General features: G+C 44.4%; 1 protein-coding gene across 1 annotated transcript in view; it reads left to right on the top strand.

Moving 5' to 3' along the window:
• Positions 1-3,728: 3,728 nt before the first annotated feature.
• MED13L (mediator complex subunit 13L) overlaps positions 3,729-17,787 on the top strand; it is a 165,869-nt gene continuing 151,810 nt past the window's right edge. The window contains exon 1 of the mRNA XM_041488317.1: positions 3,729-3,859. Coding sequence (XP_041344251.1) covers positions 3,788-3,859 — 72 coding nt within the window. The 5' untranslated portion in view covers positions 3,729-3,787. The remainder of the gene's footprint in view (positions 3,860-17,787) is intronic.

Genomic DNA, 17,787 nt, shown 5'->3' with positions numbered 1-17,787 from the left:
AAGAGGTAAAAGAAAACAGGGAATAAAACTGGAATGCCCTGAGTTGAGGAACGCGTTCCACCACATACCATCTCAGGTAATTATGCACAAGGAAGTGTCACTTGTGTGTGATATCTGTAAGTGGAACGGTGCCTGTTTGAAATAGTGCTGCTGTCAGGGACAGCAAGGGAACTTCCCTAGTCTGGTACTGGGAAGGGAAGGATTAGGCTGTAATGATTTCCCTTCTCTGTGATAACTGAATGAAATATAAAGTCAAGTACCTGGCAAAGGGTACTTGAAAAGAAATTTTACCTTTTTTTCAGTTTAAAGCCAAAATGGACTTGGCAGCGCAGGGCCGTGGTCAAAATGTGTGACCAGTACTAATTCCAAAATACAAGAACCAGCTACTCAAATTCAGAACATTGCCACAAAACAGGTAATTGAATTGCATTGCATGATTTTTAGTAAAACTAAAGGAGGGGAGATTTAGACTGGATGGCAGGAGGAAATTGCTTATGGTGAGGGTGGGCAGGCCCTGGCACAGGGTGCCCAGAGCAGCTGTGGCTGCCCCACCCCTGGAGGTGTCCAAGGCCAGGCTGGATGGGGCTGGGAGCAGCCTGGGACAGTGGAAGGTGTCTCTGCCCATGGCAGGGGGTGGCACTGGATGAGTTTTAAGACCCTTCCCAACCCAGGCCATTCTACGATTTCACAATTTTTAATGTATAAAGTATTTAACATTCATAAGAGTACTGGAAGGTGGCCAAAGCAGCACAGCATGAGTATGTTAACATTTCTCCTCACAAAAATGGACCTGAATCATCAATGGACCCCACATTTTCCTGACAAAATAAAGCATAATAAGTCACCACTACTTGAATGATCCAGATAAGAGGAATGGTGCTGACTGGAAACACCATTTGGAGGCTAGGCAGCATATGGAAGGAACAAGAATTCTGCAGAGTCCAATCCTGCACAGTATTTATCTGGGTAAGCAATAACAAAATTTGCAATTCCAAAATATTTTCTATAATAAGAAATTTTTTTTTCCATGGTAATGGATGTTCTTTTATTCCAGAAATAGGATGGATACTTCATCAAATGGTTTGTTGTCCCTGGGCCTCCTGTCTCGATAGGATGGGTGTGTGGTGCTGCAGTGGAGTTACAAAAGCTGTACTATTTTAATGCGGAAGGATGTGGTTTGGGGTTGGTTAATACACATTGCTTGACATATTTACAAGTGTCAGATTGTGTTCTCTGTTTATAAGACTTGTGCCAAAAGGAAGGGGAGTAACATGGGCCAAAGTACTTCCCTGATTGCGGGTGCCAGGACGTAACAAGCAGTTTCAAGGCTGTGACACTTGGACTGAATAAATTGCAATTGTAACTGAACTTGAATAATTTGTATTTGAAAACATTTTTCCTCACAGTATAGGCCCAGTCTTTGCAAGAGAGAATTCCTGCTTGATGTGGCAGGGAAGGGATTGAATGGATGATGGATTTGTCAGAGGAAACACACACAGAGTAAGAACTCTGAGCTGCGTGGAAATTTTCTTTTGGCTTAAATTCTGTTTCTTACTCTGTGTACGTAATTCAGGTAAATGTGATGCTTGTTTGTGGGAGAGATTTGTTACTATGAGGTAAATCCAAACAAACTCCAGTCAGCCATTGCAAGAGATGCTAATCTTAATTTATTGCCAAGAAAAGTAAATTGCAAAAAAGACGCTTAAATGAGATTAAAATCATGATAAGGAAAGCTGCCATTGAGCACTGAGTAAGAACTTTTTCCACTGAATCACATCATTGAAAATGTGCTGCATTTCTCTACTAAAGCTTAAGCTGAAATGCTCAATATCTTCACCTGGTAAGCACCATATTTGCTTTCTACCATCTGTGGAACTCTCCAGCCAGGAAGAAACTCGGGCAGGTGAGCTTAAATCTGCTCCCACTGGTTCAAATCAACGGGTCATTGCAAACAATACCAACATTATTTGTGATGAATTATCTCTTTTAAACCGAGTATCTTTTTCTTGCATGGTGCTGACTTAAGAGTTGGACTCCATGATCCTTGCGGGCCCCTTGCAACTCAGAATAATCTGTGGCTCTTCTCCAGACCGTGAATTTCATTTGTTTATCTAACTCAGGTGTTTTCGAACTCCCTTTATAGAAAACTGACATCAGGCAATGTCCTCGAAGCTGTTTCAGGCGAGCGCGGGGCGGCCCCAGGGCTGTGCAGAACGCGGGGTTAAACTGGGCTGTGAAGGGGAGCTCGGCGTGCTCTGACGCGGCAGTGACCACGGACGAGTTTTGAGGCCTTTTAGAAATTACTTTCAGCGCTCTCAGGTGCTGGGGAAACCCTCCGGTGAACCGCGGGATGGCCGGGATCGTGATTGCCCCGTGACTGGCACTTCCCTCCCGCGGACGGGACAGGGTCCCCGTGCCACGGAACATCCCGAGGTGGAACGGACTCACCGGGATCATCCATCAGCTCCTGGCCCTGCCAGGGCCACCCCAAAGTCCCGTCCCGTGCATTCCTGAGGGCGTTCTCCGAGAACACCTGGAGCTCTGGCAGCCTCGGGGCCGTGCCCGAAGAAAAAGAAAACCTTTCCCAAATGTCTGGGCAGCACGTTTGTTCTTTTTGCTTTTCCTTGATGGGTAATAAGAGAATTCTGTGTGGTTCAGAGACAGTAAATGGTAACTTTTCTTATCCAGTTCTTTATTTATTTAGTGAAAAAAAAAAGAAGCCCCTTTGGTAAACTTGTAACATCACAGAGTGAAACTGTTTCCTTTTCCAGTGAGACACTGGTTTTCTTATGTCCCGTGGTACTTTGTGGCTTTCAAGTGGTCCCCGGGGAGCCCGCTGAGTGTCCGAGCCCCCTCTGTGGGCAGAGCCCCGCGCTGCTGTCCCGTCCCATCCCATCCCATCCCATCCCATCCCATCCCATCCCGAGGGTCGGGACCCGACCCGGGGCCCCCCCGCCGCTCCCGAGCGCCCCCAGCGGGCGGCGGGCGCAGCGCAGCGGCGGCGGGAGGCGCCCCGGCGCCGAGGCCACGCCCCCGAGCCCGCATCACGTGGTGCAGCGCGGACCAATGGCGCGGCGCGGTGCGGGCCCGGGCGCCATTGCTGTCAGAGCGCAGGAGGCAGAGCGGGCGCGGAGCTGCGGCCGCTGCGGGCACGGCCGGCACAGCGCGGGCGGACAGCGCTCCCTGCCCGGGCCGGGCCGCGCCCGCACCGCCGTCACCCCGCGGGCAGCGCCGACGAGGCGGCGGCGCCGGCAGCGGGAGCGGGAGGAGGAGGAGGAAAACACCATCCACGCACAGCCAGCGGCGGCAGCAGCGAGGGGCGGCCGGGCGGGGCGGGGAGGGGACACAGCGCCCCCCGCCCGCCGACGCCTCCGCACGGGGCCGGGACCGGGACCCCCCCTCGCCTCGCCCGCCCCGCGTCCCGCACGGACCCGCCGCCCTCCGCGCGACCCCCGACCGGGGGGGGCCGCACCTGGACGCGGAAGGGCGGCCCCGGGCCCCCCCTTCCCCCTCTTCTTCTCCCGGCCTGGAGGAGCGGGGGACGCGTCCCCCCCGCTTGCACCGGAGAAGGGCCTCCCGGCTGGAGGATTATCGGCGCGGGGGCGGGTAGCGAGGAGCAGCGCGCCCGCCCCGGCCTCGGCGCGTCCCCTCCCGGCCGAGGGGCCGGAGCGCGGCGGCCGCCCCGGGCAGTGACGGGGGTCGCCCCGGGGGTCGCCCGCCTTGCCCCTCGCCCCCCGGCCGTCCCCCCAGACATGCCCCGCCGTGGCGGCCCGGCTCGCCGAGGATCATGACTGCGGCAGCGAACTGGGTGGCGAACGGGGCCAGCCTGGAAGACTGTCACTCCAACCTCTTCTCGCTGGTGAGTGAGCGAGCGGGCGGTGGGCGGGTGGGCGCCCGGAGGTGGCTCCGCGCCGGGTTTGCCGGTCGGGAGCAGCTGCCGGGGGTTTATAGGCAGGGCCCGGGGCTGCTCCTGCGCTGGCCCCTCCCCCGGCCCGGTCCCCGTGTTTATTTTGCTCCTTAGCGTGGTTTGCTGCGGGTCTGTGTATCGCGCTCGCAGCTGGAGAGCGGGGAGGGGACGGCTCTGTGTCCCCTGCGCGACCATCTTCCCTGGGTAAACAGGCTCCTCTCCCCGCCTCCCTTGGCACTCCGTGCCCTGTGCGCTTTGTGCCACCGAACCGGGGGGTTTTCTCTCCTCTCACAATGACAAACGCCATTTCAGCAGCAGCGAACGCTCATGTAGTGTGATCGACTGTCGGACTTAGCTCTGGGCTCCTGTGACGGCGTGTCAGCTGCTGTTACAGCCTGCTCTCCTCTTTGCACACATCGTGCTCGGGGGCAAGAGGTTAAAAAAAAACAACCAAACCTTTTAATTTTTTCTTCTCTGAAGAACAACAGCGTCTGACAGTAGTGTGCCGGATTGTTTGCATAGATGCTGTCTGCCCATCTCACTGGGAACTTCCTACGTGGATTGCGTGGTTTAATGTTGCAGAAATCATGGTATCAGTTTTGGCTGGCTATAGATCGGCAATTTAAATTTAAAATACGAAAACAATTTGTGTGTAACGGCAAAGTCATTTGGAAATACTTTGCTTTATTTTACCTGGCACGCACAGGAACATTATCCCTTCTGGCTGGGCAACAGCTGAGTGATCGAGAGGGCTGCTGGATCGTCGGGAGCCTTCCAGTGCTACAGGGATAATGTCGGAGGGGAGGAGGGACTTGTTCCGTGCGTGGTGTGGTGGAGTTAAAACCTTGTGATGCAACTTTGGGGGTAGCATGTGTGAAAGGGTTGTGGTGGGTGCCCCCTCCCCGCAGCAGAGCTCTGCCAGAATTGGAGGTGGGTGCATATGTTCTTCTTCTGATAGAACGGAAGAGATTGTTTTTAGCTCCCTTATGAAAATAAGGAGAGAGGAGAAAAAAGGAAATTACTTAGAAATGCAAATGTTTAAGCTCTTTCTTTTATGCTTTTTAACGTTATTGTAGTGTATTTGTTATTTTGTCTCAGAGGGTTGCTTTTGTTTTTTTTTTTTTTTAATCTACGTGTGTTTGGTGTATATTTTGCTCATACCTTTTAAGAATGTGGAACAAGAGCTGTAGTCTTCCACTGCTAGAAAACTGCCCCAAGAGCTTGTTCTGTGAGAATGATACATTTCTTACTTTGGCTTTTTATTGAACTGGTACGTTATGTAAGTTTGTATCGGTGCTTCTGTTTGAAGGCATGTAGTAATATTTATAAATATGTAGCAGTGCTCTGTGTATCGAGATGCGGGAAGGGTGATTTGGGGATTGTTATGGTGATTTTGACTACGCTGCTCTTAGGCGGGGAGGAAAATAAATCGGGCAGCATGAAGGGAACAATCGTATCTGATTGTAGAGGGGAGGCAGTGGAGGGTTTGCTCCTCACAGAGTTGTGAAGTCCCCGTTCATTAATGCAGGCTGGAGTGTGTGTTTGGAGAGGCGGAACTTCTCCTGCAGTTGCAATCTGCAAATCTGTCACTGGTAAAAATAATTGTTGGCATGCAATTAGCATAAATTACAAAGTGAAGCTATTTCATAGTTATTGTGGTTTGGTTGCTTTTTTTCTCCCACCTGACTAGGCTAGGGAAATGTTCAATTTTAAATGGGTGTGTAATATCACTGAAATAAGTTAAACGAAATTCTTTTGCAAGTGGCTTTAATAATAATGAGTTTAATGTGCAACCCTTTAATCTCCCAAGTAATTTTGTGGGAGGTATCTGTGCCTTAATGTGGTGCTGTGTATGAAACTCTGGTTTTTTTTGTACTCTGGCTGTACAAAAAAAAAAAAAAAGGACTCAAGTAGTAGTATTTTTAAAGTACAGCCTATGTGAAAACTATTAGGAAGATTTATTTTATATTGTGTTAGGGTTTTTTTGGGATTTATGTAGCAGAGAAAGATATTGAAAATGGAAACACTGAAAATATGTGGCCAGCACCACTGACCCTTTAACCTCAGATTGTCATATTCATTTCAAAATTTATGAAGTGTTAAAGCTACAGTAGTCTGGATTAGTAGTTAGAGAAACTTTTGCTAATCATTTACTTTTTCAGTGTAACAGAACAAAATCTAAACCAGTAGCTGGTGGGAATCCATTCATTCTTTAACAGCGAGGTAGATTACAAATATTTTGAAAATTGATTCTGCTATTAGAAGTTGGGGGTTTTTCAACTGCAGGTTTTGTTTTGTGTGTGAATCACAAAGAAATGTTCGTGACTGGAGAATTACAGTTCTGAAATAATTATAGTCTACCGTGATACTGTTTGTTCATGGTTTAGTAATATTTCTTGCCAGAGACATTTGTTTTGTGGAAGCAGGGATGCTGTCTCCCTGCCCTGGAGAAGCCAGAGCTCTGTGTCAGCTCTGTCTGGTTGCTGTGGTGGATTTGAGTTGGTTTAACAATTCATGGATTTCTATTTTTCTGTCAGCTGTAGACACACTAGAGAGGTTAGGAGCCTTTGCTGCTTCTGAATCTTCTGATGGGAAGTGATTTCTTAAAGCTTTATAGTAACTGATTCTCTTTTATTGGTAATGTCCAGACACTGTGGAGGCACTCAGTGGCGTGGGCTCAGAATGCATCGCCTGAGGGGAGGGCACGGTCTGAAGTGAAGGTTTTAAAGTTACCTTTGACTGTGCAGGTGCTGGGGGTGGTGCTGGACTGGCAGAGCTGGGTTCCATGGAATGTCCCTCTGGATTGCAGTGCTTGGCAGCACCGGGTGTGCGTGGTGTTCCAGCAGCACAGGGATCAGCACCGCTCTGGAAAATGGGTTAATGCTGGTGTGCTCTGGCAGGCAAAACCCCAGCCAGCCTGCACAGACATCCCAGTCCTGCTCGAAGTGTGGAGCCTTTCCCAGTAAGGTGATGGAAGGGCTGGTTTGCATCTTTGTTGTCAGAGTACTCCTCAAATAATAACCTGTTTAATCTGCTAAGTATAATAGTCTTGCTCATTAAAAATAGACTTTCTGTCTGAATTTGCTGTTCCTAGCACAGCAGTAGCACAGCTAGGAAATTGCAGTTCCTAGCACAGAGGGTAGGAACAGCAATTTCTGTCTGAATTTGCTGTTCCTACCCTCACTCTGTTTTTGCTGTAGTCAAAATGTCTGCTGGTGCTTCTGAAAAGAATGTCTGTTTTGATAAACAGTATTTAATAAGCCATTGTATGGGCCTGTTTATCTAAATACTAATTAAGAGCTGTCTAATAACTATTTAGAGACAAAATGTTCTGAGGTAATATGCTTTGTATTAAAACTTCAGCCTCAGCTGGCAAGCAGTCTTCCTGTGAATAATCCTTAATCATAAAAGTAGTCTTACTGAAATTAATTTGACTTTTCCTGTGAGTAAGTGTTACTTGTATGACAGCAAGGGCTTTCATGAAGATGTTTCCTCAACTATCCAGGCTTTGCTGTCATGGTGGATCCAAAGGCACAAGTCAGTCTTGGGAAATTGGGGTGAAGTTGCATAACATTGGATATACTGGAGCTGGAAAGAGTACAGCCAAGGGTGTTAGGAATGACCTGAAATTTGGAGGAGCTTTCATGGGGTAGAAAGATTTGGTACTGTAGGAATCTTCATGCTGGAAAAGACATGATTGTGTTCTGGGGAAGTGAGACCAGGTTATAGAAGCTGCTATGGAAGATGTCCCATGTTCTTGTAGAAGTGCATTCCTACAGAAACCCGCTGCCAGAAGGGTCCAGGCAGTGGGAATTGTGTTTGCTCTTGTTTAAAAGGCAAAGTTGAAAACAGTGAAGGCTGTTGTTACTGTTACTTTTTGCAGTTCACATCCAGGAACTGAAGTTGTCCCCTTTGATCAGTGAGTTTTGTTGGTGTTTCCAGAATAAAATAAAAGGAGTTAAAGCAACCTGAGGTGGTGTTTGGCTTATTCTCCTAAAGGTTCTTCATGGCATCAGAAAGTGAAGGTTGCAGAGGCTGCTGTGAGCTATTCCTTGGTGTTGCATAATTGTCATTAAAGGACTTCATAGTAAATGTTGATTGCTCAATGCCTTCAGTAGTAGTGAATTAACCAGTAGTCCTTGCTTGTTGTGTTTTCATAAATGCAGTGCTCCGAGCAGTGGGCTGGGATTTTGGCATGCTGAATGTTCAGCACTGCACAGTGTTTATCTTGCTTGTTTGGAATTTTATGTAGGTGTGAATTTACATGCATAAATAATTAAGAAATGGAATTAACCTCTCAAGTTGTGCAAAAGTATTTGATTCTCTAGTTATCTTTATCCTGAGTTTTATTAGGTAACAAGACAGAAGTAGAGAGATGACATTAGAAAGCTTGTTCACTTCTTGCTAATAAAAGATTATTTCAGGTTTTAAATCACTTCAGTGGTAGGTTTTTATTATGTCCTGTCAGAGTATTTGACAGTTTAATGGGATGTGCCAGGGAGAAGGTTTGAAGAGAACAGACCCAGATTTGCAGAGACTGGGACAGTGACATTCAGCCAGTACCCAGGAGGGGTATTGAGGGATCTGTTGGATAGCCAACCTTTTGGGAATATTCCCAAAGAAAATGGGGGGTGCAGGAGTGACATTTGCAGCTCAGACTAAGTGTGCCCCAAGCTAATCAAGAAGAAATATTTGAGTGAGGTTTCCTTGAAATCCTGAGTATCTTGTGAATGTACACATGCCCTGGGGCTGGAAATCCTTCCCCAGAGACTGTCCTGATTCTGGTGACACTGTGAGCCTGGCTGTGTGACTGCTGTTGGGAACATCAGCACAAAAAATTAATACCCAAGTATCAGGGTAAAGTATTAAAAAATATCCTAGGTAACCACCTTAGGAACAGGAATTTTAATTTATTGTAACACTATCTGGAAATAGATTTTTCTATTTTTCTACATTTTTAATACAGAATTGACATCATAACCCCAGTTCTAATACACCCTCCCCACCCTGACTCATTTGATCTTGAATTTTTTTTGCCTTCTTCTGAGAGTGCTTCCTCATATGAAAGAATAAAGAAAGATCTACAGATATAACTTTTTAATCCTTTCTTCTATTATTTCCTTCTGGACAATGCAGTTCTTTTGAAGAAAATCTAAAGAAACCAAAGGTTTTGATCTTCAGTGGAAAAAAATAAGTGTGGTTCATATGAGATATATTTGCTGAGTGTGTTAACTTGAGTAACTTTGGTCATTAGATGAAGAAGAAATCTTTATGGATTTTGTTTTAATTTTTTAATCTCTCTAGTTCTCAGAAGCATTACATGAAAGGATGTGTGTGTATGCAGATGCACTGCTTTAAATACCAAACTCCATCAGTGGTAGGGGGCTGTTGCACTTTGTGGTGGGGTGAACACCTGAGCTGGTTTGAAGCTTCCTGTTCACTGAGTGAGAATGCACCTGCTGTCTCCATTTTCCTTGATCTCTCTATGGAATTAAACCTACCTCCCCACCTTCCCCAGTCCACTTTGGCATCGTAGTTGTGGCAGCACACTTTTACCAGGGTTTGGGTTTTGCTCTGATCAGAGCACGTTGTGCCTACAAATATTTTCTTGCATCCTGTGGCTGGAATGGTTGGCACATTGCTGCATTCCTTCATTGTCTCTCTGCTGTTACACCTGCTCCCTCTGCCTTTTATTTTTCCTTGAGTGCTGGCTCCAGTGTATGCCAGGATCACCTCATTATAAATTTATGTCCTTTGGTTTTTGCTAGTTGTTCCATGGTAGCTGTGGAAGGTGACAATTGATGTCCACAGACCTGCAAAACCCCTTTTCCTGAGCTTGTGTGGGATCCTCTAGACAACCCAGTAACACTGGATAGGTGGCTGGGCTGTTCCCACTGTTGTTAAGGCTGACAAGTGTAGTTTATACCAAACTTTGGAGTCTATGTGTGTTCATTTACTGTTCTGTGGGTGAGTCGTGTACTTCGTTGTGTAGAGTCTGTCACAGTGGCATTTGCATCTTGTTGGTGCCATAGTAACACAAATAATAAGCAAAAATACTGCTCTGACTGAAAACATGCTTGTTTTAGTATTAACTTGCCAGTTTTAAAAGTGCACAAGTGTTTCCAACAGAAGATCCCAACCCAAATCCAGAAGATTTGCTTATAAGGAGTGTGTGTTTACATGGGGGCATCTTTGTTCCTCAGACCAGGCTGTTCCACTGCTTTCATTTTGAGCTCCGAGTATTGCTTTAAAAATAGATCCTCTTTTCTTGAGTTCCCTGACTTCAACTGGTAGTTTTAAAGAGAAACCAGCTAATAAAAGTATTCTGCTCTGCAGACCTCAAAATATGGCTAAAGGCTGGTGTTGGGCTCCCTGTGCACACGGTAGTGGAGTGGGCACACAGGGCAAGGATAAGGGCACTGGGATACTGGCAGTGACAGCTTGTGTTGTTCCCTCCTGTGGCCCAGCTCGTTACAGAGCTGTGCATTGGTGTGATCCCAGTGCTGCAAAATGATAATGAGGGCTGAGCAGAACCTGCTCTGATACCAGGGAAAAATTTAGCTTTTCACATTGGGAGGGTTCTCAGCATTTCCTTATGTAGTAAGGAGCTGCCTTACTCAAAAGTGTAAAAGATTTAATCAGTCTTTCCTTTGGCTTGTGATGTGAATTTTCATTAATTTTGATGAATTCTGACTCTCACTTTCTACCTCAATCTGTAAAAATATGTTATTTCTCATTGAGTCATGTGTGGCTTAATCGATGAGCAGAATTGCAGTAGCGCATGTGGACGTGTGGCTGGAGCTTTTAGTGGCATCCTTGCTTTTGTTTCTTTGAGATGGGGAATTTTATTGTGTGGTGCTGTTGTATAAAGTGCCCTGAGGCAATATTTACATTTATGTGACTAACACAGATGAGCTCAAACATACACAATGACCTTGTCCCTATATTAAGGAATGTAATTAATCAGCTTATGAAAATAAAGAAAAATGGCCAGCTTTCTATTACAAAAGTAATAAGATGTGGCACTTGTATTTCTGTATCATTCTTGTGAGTCACTTACCTTAGCTTTCTTTAATCAGCCAGTGTTGCAGCTTAGTGTATTCTTGTTTATGAGAATTAAAATTACAGAGGAAAAAAATTGGGTTCTCCCCCCCCCGCCCCCTTTACATTTTCATTCCTCCCCCTTCACTCTTCCATGCCTTGGTGGCTCCAGATAGGTTCATAAATTCATATTTAAGCCCAGAGTGTGGAGCTGACCTAGTGAAAATCTTTTCCCCCTTCTCTCTCCCAAGGCAGCTCTGTTCCCCTCATTTCTCTCTCCCCACCACGTTTTGGCAGTGGCATGGGTTGAACGGAGATCAAAGTGGCTTTGTAACCACAATCCGTGTCTTAGAGAAGGAAATTTAAAGCTTGTTCAGTAAAACTTTATTTCATTCATCTTTTAGCTTTAAAAGAGCTATGCTGTGGTCAGGGCCTTGTGGTTGCCTGTTCTTATGACTCCATATTTGCCCATAAAATACAATATTTTGTGAGAGCAGAGGATTGAAAGCAAAATTTAAAGGAAAACTCTGCTTTACCTATTGATCAAGCATTGGCCAACTTCCAGTTTTTGATAACAATGCATTCATAGCTGACAGCTATGAGATGTAAATTTCAAAATGTGTTGGTTTTTTACATTATAGACTCCTTGCTTTTTACTTATAAGAGTCTCTGATTTAATAAGAAGTTTTCAAACCTAGCTTAATATATCTGCAGTCTCTCAGTGTTGGACTTTTATGAGTCTCACTTCATGTATGTCTACAATGTTACTGGATTTGTAGGTGGCTCTGGTGATACACAAAATTAATTCCAGGAATATTTTGTAGTGGCCATGTCAAGTATTTTTATAAAAAAGTAATTTCTTTACTGAGAGAAAAGGTGAATTGGTTAAATTACTTTATTCTGAAAAAGCTGTTTTCAGTTTTAGCCCAGTGTTTCTAGTTATTTAATTTTCCGTGTGTATTTTAATAAAATTTTGACTGGAACTCTCTGTGAATTTCCATAATTCCCTTCTGGCAGGAGGTGCTGGATTCTTGTTTTTGCAGGAATGACAGTGAGAGAGCTGGCAAAGTGAATCTACATGACCAGTCATGTAGTGGCTTTATTTACTACTTTCCATATTACAGAAGATTCATACGCCAGGATTCTCCAGGTGGTGGGTTTTGAAGGACTGAGGGATTTTGGCTGCTGCTGACGAGCTGGGCATTGCTGGGTGTCGGTGATGAGGACAGGGATGAAGAACCAGGGCTGGGGGATGGGGTCCTGTGCTGTTCCTGCCTCTGTCCCAGAGCAGGAGCCTGGGTTGGGCTCCTTTGGGAAGGGAGAAAGGTGTGCAGGGCGGGGATGGACATGGGTTAAAACCAAGCTTTGCTGGGCAGGGCAGGGATGGACATGGGTTAAAACCGAGCTTTACTGGGCAGGGCAGGGATGGATGTGGGTTAAAACTGAGCTTTGCTGGGCAGGGCAGGGGTGGACACAGCTGTAAACCCGTGGGAGCTGCTGTGCTGCTCAGATGTGGGGCACGGAAATGTTTTGAGTCCTCGGTGCAGCTTTTTGTGTAATGGAAGAAAGGGAACCACATTCTTTAACTCACTGTGCCAAAGTTTACTCTGCTCGGGTTGTTACTTCCTCCAGCCCACCCTCCCCCCTGCTTTTTTCTGCCCATATGTCAGATTACTTGGTTTGGGAAACAGCTGATAGTCCATTGTATGACTCTGATGTTTGACGTTTCCTTCCTCTTTCAGTTAAAAAAAAATCTAGAAAAGAAAGTTAAATTTGGAAAGAATTAGAGAAGATTCTTTTGTTTTCTTGCTGATTTGATTTTGTAATTTTTTTTCACGTGTTGGACTGCTTTTCGTAGTCCAGCTTTTTTTTTTTTAAAAGGGGACTTTTAAATTTGGAAAATAGGCAGTCAGTTCTGACTCTTTCTGAAGAAAGAAGGCAAACCTCATCATTCACCCTGTCTGAAAACAAGGGAGGGATACTCTGACTGCTGGCAAGTTGCATCTTTATTTCCTTTTTTTCTGGTGTGCTATTGAAGTTTGCAGTGGTAGTTTCCATTTTATTATCTGTTCTCAACCATCTACTCAGAAGTTAAAATATAATTGATTCCCTTTTGTGAAGAAACTATCTGAAGTGATGGAGAACTCAGAGATGCCTTTCTGTAGAATAGTGTCTGTGACTTGAGCTGTGGGGTGGGTCACTACCTTAACCCAGGGTTTGGTAATATGAAAAGAATTTCTTCAATTCCGTCTGTCTTTTGTCTTGGAGATGGCATTTTGCTTCCAGGCATTGTGTGATTCCATGCAGCCTACAGGGGTAAATGTTCAGCTTTGCCCTATGTAAACTTCATTCCGTGTAGAATTATTAAGGTTGGAAAAGAGCTCCAAGATCAAGTCCTCTTCTTCCCCTTTTCCCAGTAATAACACCCAAACCAAAGCAAAACCCAGTCATGTCTTGCTACTTTTGGTGCCATGAATAAATGTTTGGACATGGGTAGGGTTTGTGCATCCTCTGAACCCCACATTCCTGCCTATTCAGTTTTGTTGTGCAGATTTGCTTTCCTGTTTCCCTTTCTCACTCCTGGTGATGGGATTCTGGCACAGTAGCTTCCCATTTTTTGTGGCTGTGTTGGTGCAAGAGCCAGCAGGACACGTGTGTGGAAGTGCCTGGGTGAGTCTCACAGCCACGCTGACCTGGGACAGCGCTGCTGCCATCTTTGTTTCCTTATGTTTATGTCTTGAATATTTTAGGCTTGAAAATATCTTTTCAAGTGATGGCTGAGTCTCAGCCCTTTGGCTTCCAGCCATGCTTATCCCGTTATCCTTTCCTGTCTCTGGACTGGGTTACAGCCTTGACAGTGGAGGGGAGCTGCTGAGCCAGGCACCAGCGTGGGACCATGTTCTGAGTTTGCTGGATTGGTTAAGGGCTGCAGATTTGCTAACCAAAGCCTTCACTGAAGGTGAAAGATGTTGATATAACTCAAAGGTCTTTCATAAAAAATTCTCTCTTTAATTCTTTATTGTTTTTAAATGATTTTTAAAGAATTTTTGCCATTAGTCCTGAATGACTATAACTGCTTTATAGGTGGACATTGGGCCCTGGCTGAGGGTGGCAGCTCTGAGGGTGACCATTGAGTGCTTTGTGTGCTGATGAGATGTCAGTGGTACCTCTTGGTGCCTGGCTAAATGAAGAGGCATGGAACAGCCTTGTGGAATCATAATTTCACCAAAATGTCCTGTCTTAGTGGTGGCCAGTGTTTGTTTGGCCTGCTGGATTTGCTGAAGTGGATGTAGCTGCACTTCCCTTGAATTATCTCCCAAGCTCTCTGTGTATTTGGTTGAGAGGTTTCTTGAACCAGGCAGATGTTTTATAGACAAATTTGAAACTAGGACATAAGTTTTTATCCTGATACAAAAATTTCAGCCACCTAATTTTGGTTTGTGTCTGTGTTCTGCTAAATTAATTTGATATCTGGAAGAAAACCAGCAGCTGTTCTCTAGAGAACCTCTGTTTTCCTCTTGTAAACCAACCTGACTTATTCCTTGGATTATTTTTTAACTGTATGTATTTTTTAACTGTATGTATTTTTAACTGTATGGAATATATATTTTTTGACCATTCCTGTAATTCTTCTGGTTCTGATGTTGTGAAACAAGAGCTGCAATTTGTGATGAAGGTGCAGATCTACAGATGAATTGTAATGGCCTCAATTTCTGTGTCACCTTCTGTTTCTTTCATAAGAATGTCTCACATTTGGTTTTGTTTTGCCAACTGTTTTTGCAGTGGACTGGAAGAAGATACTTTCTCTTTCAGTGTGACAGTGTGTGCTCATTTTCCTTTTGCTGTGCTTGATTGTAGTCATCTACTTTAGTATTTAACCTTGAAATTCAGTGTGGGTTTGGATCCATATCAGTAATTTGGGTGCTTTTACCAGATTGCTCTTTCTTTTATGCTTGCCACTCAAAAAGCCTTTGTTGGTGACTTCTGCATCTGCCAGAGCTGCTGAAATTTGAGCATTAGTATTGGAGTCCTTTTATATTTTCCACTGGGAAAGATGGTACTTGGTTGTCACCTCAAATTCTTTTTGAGATGGGTCTGATTTTTGTTTCTTTGAAAGAAGCAATTAGTCTTTCTGCGTCAATTAGTCTTTCTGCGTCCTCTCCTGCATGGGCAAAGTCGCCCTCACGCTGGGGAGAAAGAGGAAAAAATACCTCATTTCTGTCAATGCTGTTTACTTTTTAGGCACAAGAGCTCATGCTGTTAGTTTGTGGCTTTTAATAATGTGAAATCTATTATTGTAGAAATGCCTTGGTTTGCTGGTCTTAGATACTGTGATATGGGATCTCAGATGTCTCCAGGTACAGAAGTCCATCAGGGAGATATCTGATAATAGGATTTTGGTTACAGCTAAATCCTTCTCTGAGACTTGCAAAGGTAAAAGATGACACACAAATGCCCTGACACTGTTGCTTGTCACAAACAGCTCTGGAGTAGGAGCATTTAGATAATCTGTTCCAGGGGGCATGAGGGAAGGAGGCATCATGGTTTGCAGGGATTTATCCAGCAGAAAGCTGTTCCAGGCACATGTGCTGCATGCACTGGCATGCTCACTTTCATGTTGGTTTTAAGAGCCAAGGAATAACAACAAAAAAAGGGTAATTTTTTCATCCTTCATTTTTAAAAGCTTGTTAGTGGCTGCCCTTTATCCCTTTTTTTCCAGCCACTTGACTGTGTGCTTATGCAGGGAGAGGATTAAAGTCAAACATGTCATTCTGCTGCTGCTCAGTTGCATACTAAGAGGGCTGAGGCTGAGTGCTGGGCTCTGAAGCACAAACCATGGCATGGTGTTTTTTCTGCTATGGGACACCCATTTCAGAATTAGCTATGTTTTGTTGTGCTATTTTTTGTCTATTCTTCATTTCAGAGTAAGTTTGGAGGACTTTGTGCAGTTATGGCAGTACTTGGCCTCACAGAAATGTCCTTTTGAAGCTCATTCAGTGCATGCAAGGCCTCTGCACTGCCATGTGATCCCTCCCTCTCACAGGGGCAGAAGGGATAAGCCCTGAGGGAAGGGAACACAAACCATTCCTTGCTTTTTTAAATGGAAAGCATGAAGAGGAGAATGTTAATATGTAGTTCAGGGAACGATCTGATTTCAGGAGACTGCAGGGCTGACATGGTCAGTCTGCTGTGGGTTTTCAAACCCCAGAGATCTTCAGACCCAGCAGAAAAGATGGGGAATGTCTGTGGACAGGTGCTGGCACTGCTCAGTGTGCTGTGGGAATCAAAGCCTCTTTCAGGGTGTACAAACAGTCTGTAAAGCTGTGAAGAAAATGAATTTTTAGTTAAGCAATCTCCTCTATTCCTTCAATTCACTTGACAGGGACTTAGGCAGATGTTTCTTAATATTTTATTTCACTGCAAGAGGGGGGATGGTGTTTGCCTCCCCCACAAGCAACACTTTGTTACAGAGTAGTTTTCAGTCCTCCTGTCCTCGTCCTTTTGTCCTTCCTTCCTAGTGAAGAGTATCAACATGACATAACTTTTATCTGGTATTTAAATGGCTGGAGTGGAGTGTGCAATGATATTTCGTTGCTGTGCGAGGATGATGTAGTGAAATGAGACACTGTAACCAAAACAGATGGTGCTAATCTTGAGTCTGTCTGCAAGATCTTACAGCATTTAATTAAAATGGTGGTGTAATTCCCATGACACCTTTAACTACAGTTTAAATTCTTGGACTATGAACTAAGAGCTTTCTTATGCAGATTTTCACTCATGTGAGTAGTCCTTAGTATGAGTCTCTGGTGGCTTCAGAATAGCTACTTACTTGAATGAAGCTCTCAAGATGAGACACTAATAAAACTGGCAAACATATATATGGCATTTACATGTTTTATGTTCCAATTTGAAGCATAAATTGTAGACTAAAGATATTTAGCAACTACTTTCCTATGTAGAAGCAAACAAAATTCTAGATTAGAGGAATTGTTTAGACTGAGCCTAACTTCAGAGGCTGGTAAATACAAAGTTTTAAGGTACTCTTGGCAGTTTAACATGTTCCCCTCGGTTGGAGGGGCATTTGATGAAAGCTTTTATATTTCCTTTGTTTAACTGAAATGTGTTCGTAGAAGTGATGAGGTGTGGTTTGGTTTTTACATTGCTTGCATTGGCTTTTAAAGACCGTTAAAGAAAGTTATGTTTGAAGCACTGGGCAGACCTGAATTTGTCTGAGTGGCACCTTTTAGGCAAGCAACCGGGAAGTATTTTTATACTTGGTTTTTGTTTTGTTTCAAATTAGAGAAGTGTGAAAAATAAAAAGATCTGAAATCTACCATGTTGAAATTCTTTGAGAAAGCAGGGTTGAAGCTGAGGGCCTGTGTGATTGATATCTGGTTCTTTTATTCATCATATGATCTTACCTCCTTTCCAATGTATCCTTCCTATTTTGAAAATACCAGATGATTTTCTACACTCTGCAGCCTGACTCTCTTAGCTTTTTTTACTTTTCTGTATGATTTGAAACAGAGAAAATAACACATTTATATACTTTCAGTAATTGTTTTTGATGTAGCAAAGCACAAAGTGGTTCAAAAATATCTCTGTTTTACACTTGATGTGGCCAAATACAAGAATTTGTCCAACTTTTGATACTCTCCCTCTTTCTCCTTCTGTCGTGTCTATATTATTGTATAATCTCTCCAATGGAGCTTTGTGTATTAAAATGGGTGGAATTACTCAAGTGATCTGGAGAAGTTAATTTAGAGTTGGCCTGTCCATTTCCCATAAAACAGAGGCCAAAAAGCATTTGGTGGAGATGGGAAATAAAAGAGGAGGTG

The sequence above is a fragment of the Pyrgilauda ruficollis genome, unplaced genomic scaffold, assembly GCF_017590135.1.
Source record: "Pyrgilauda ruficollis isolate IOZ18807 unplaced genomic scaffold, ASM1759013v1 scaffold9, whole genome shotgun sequence".
Lineage (NCBI taxonomy): Eukaryota > Metazoa > Chordata > Aves > Passeriformes > Passeridae > Pyrgilauda > Pyrgilauda ruficollis.
This window is presented reverse-complemented; position numbering and strand designations above follow the sequence as displayed.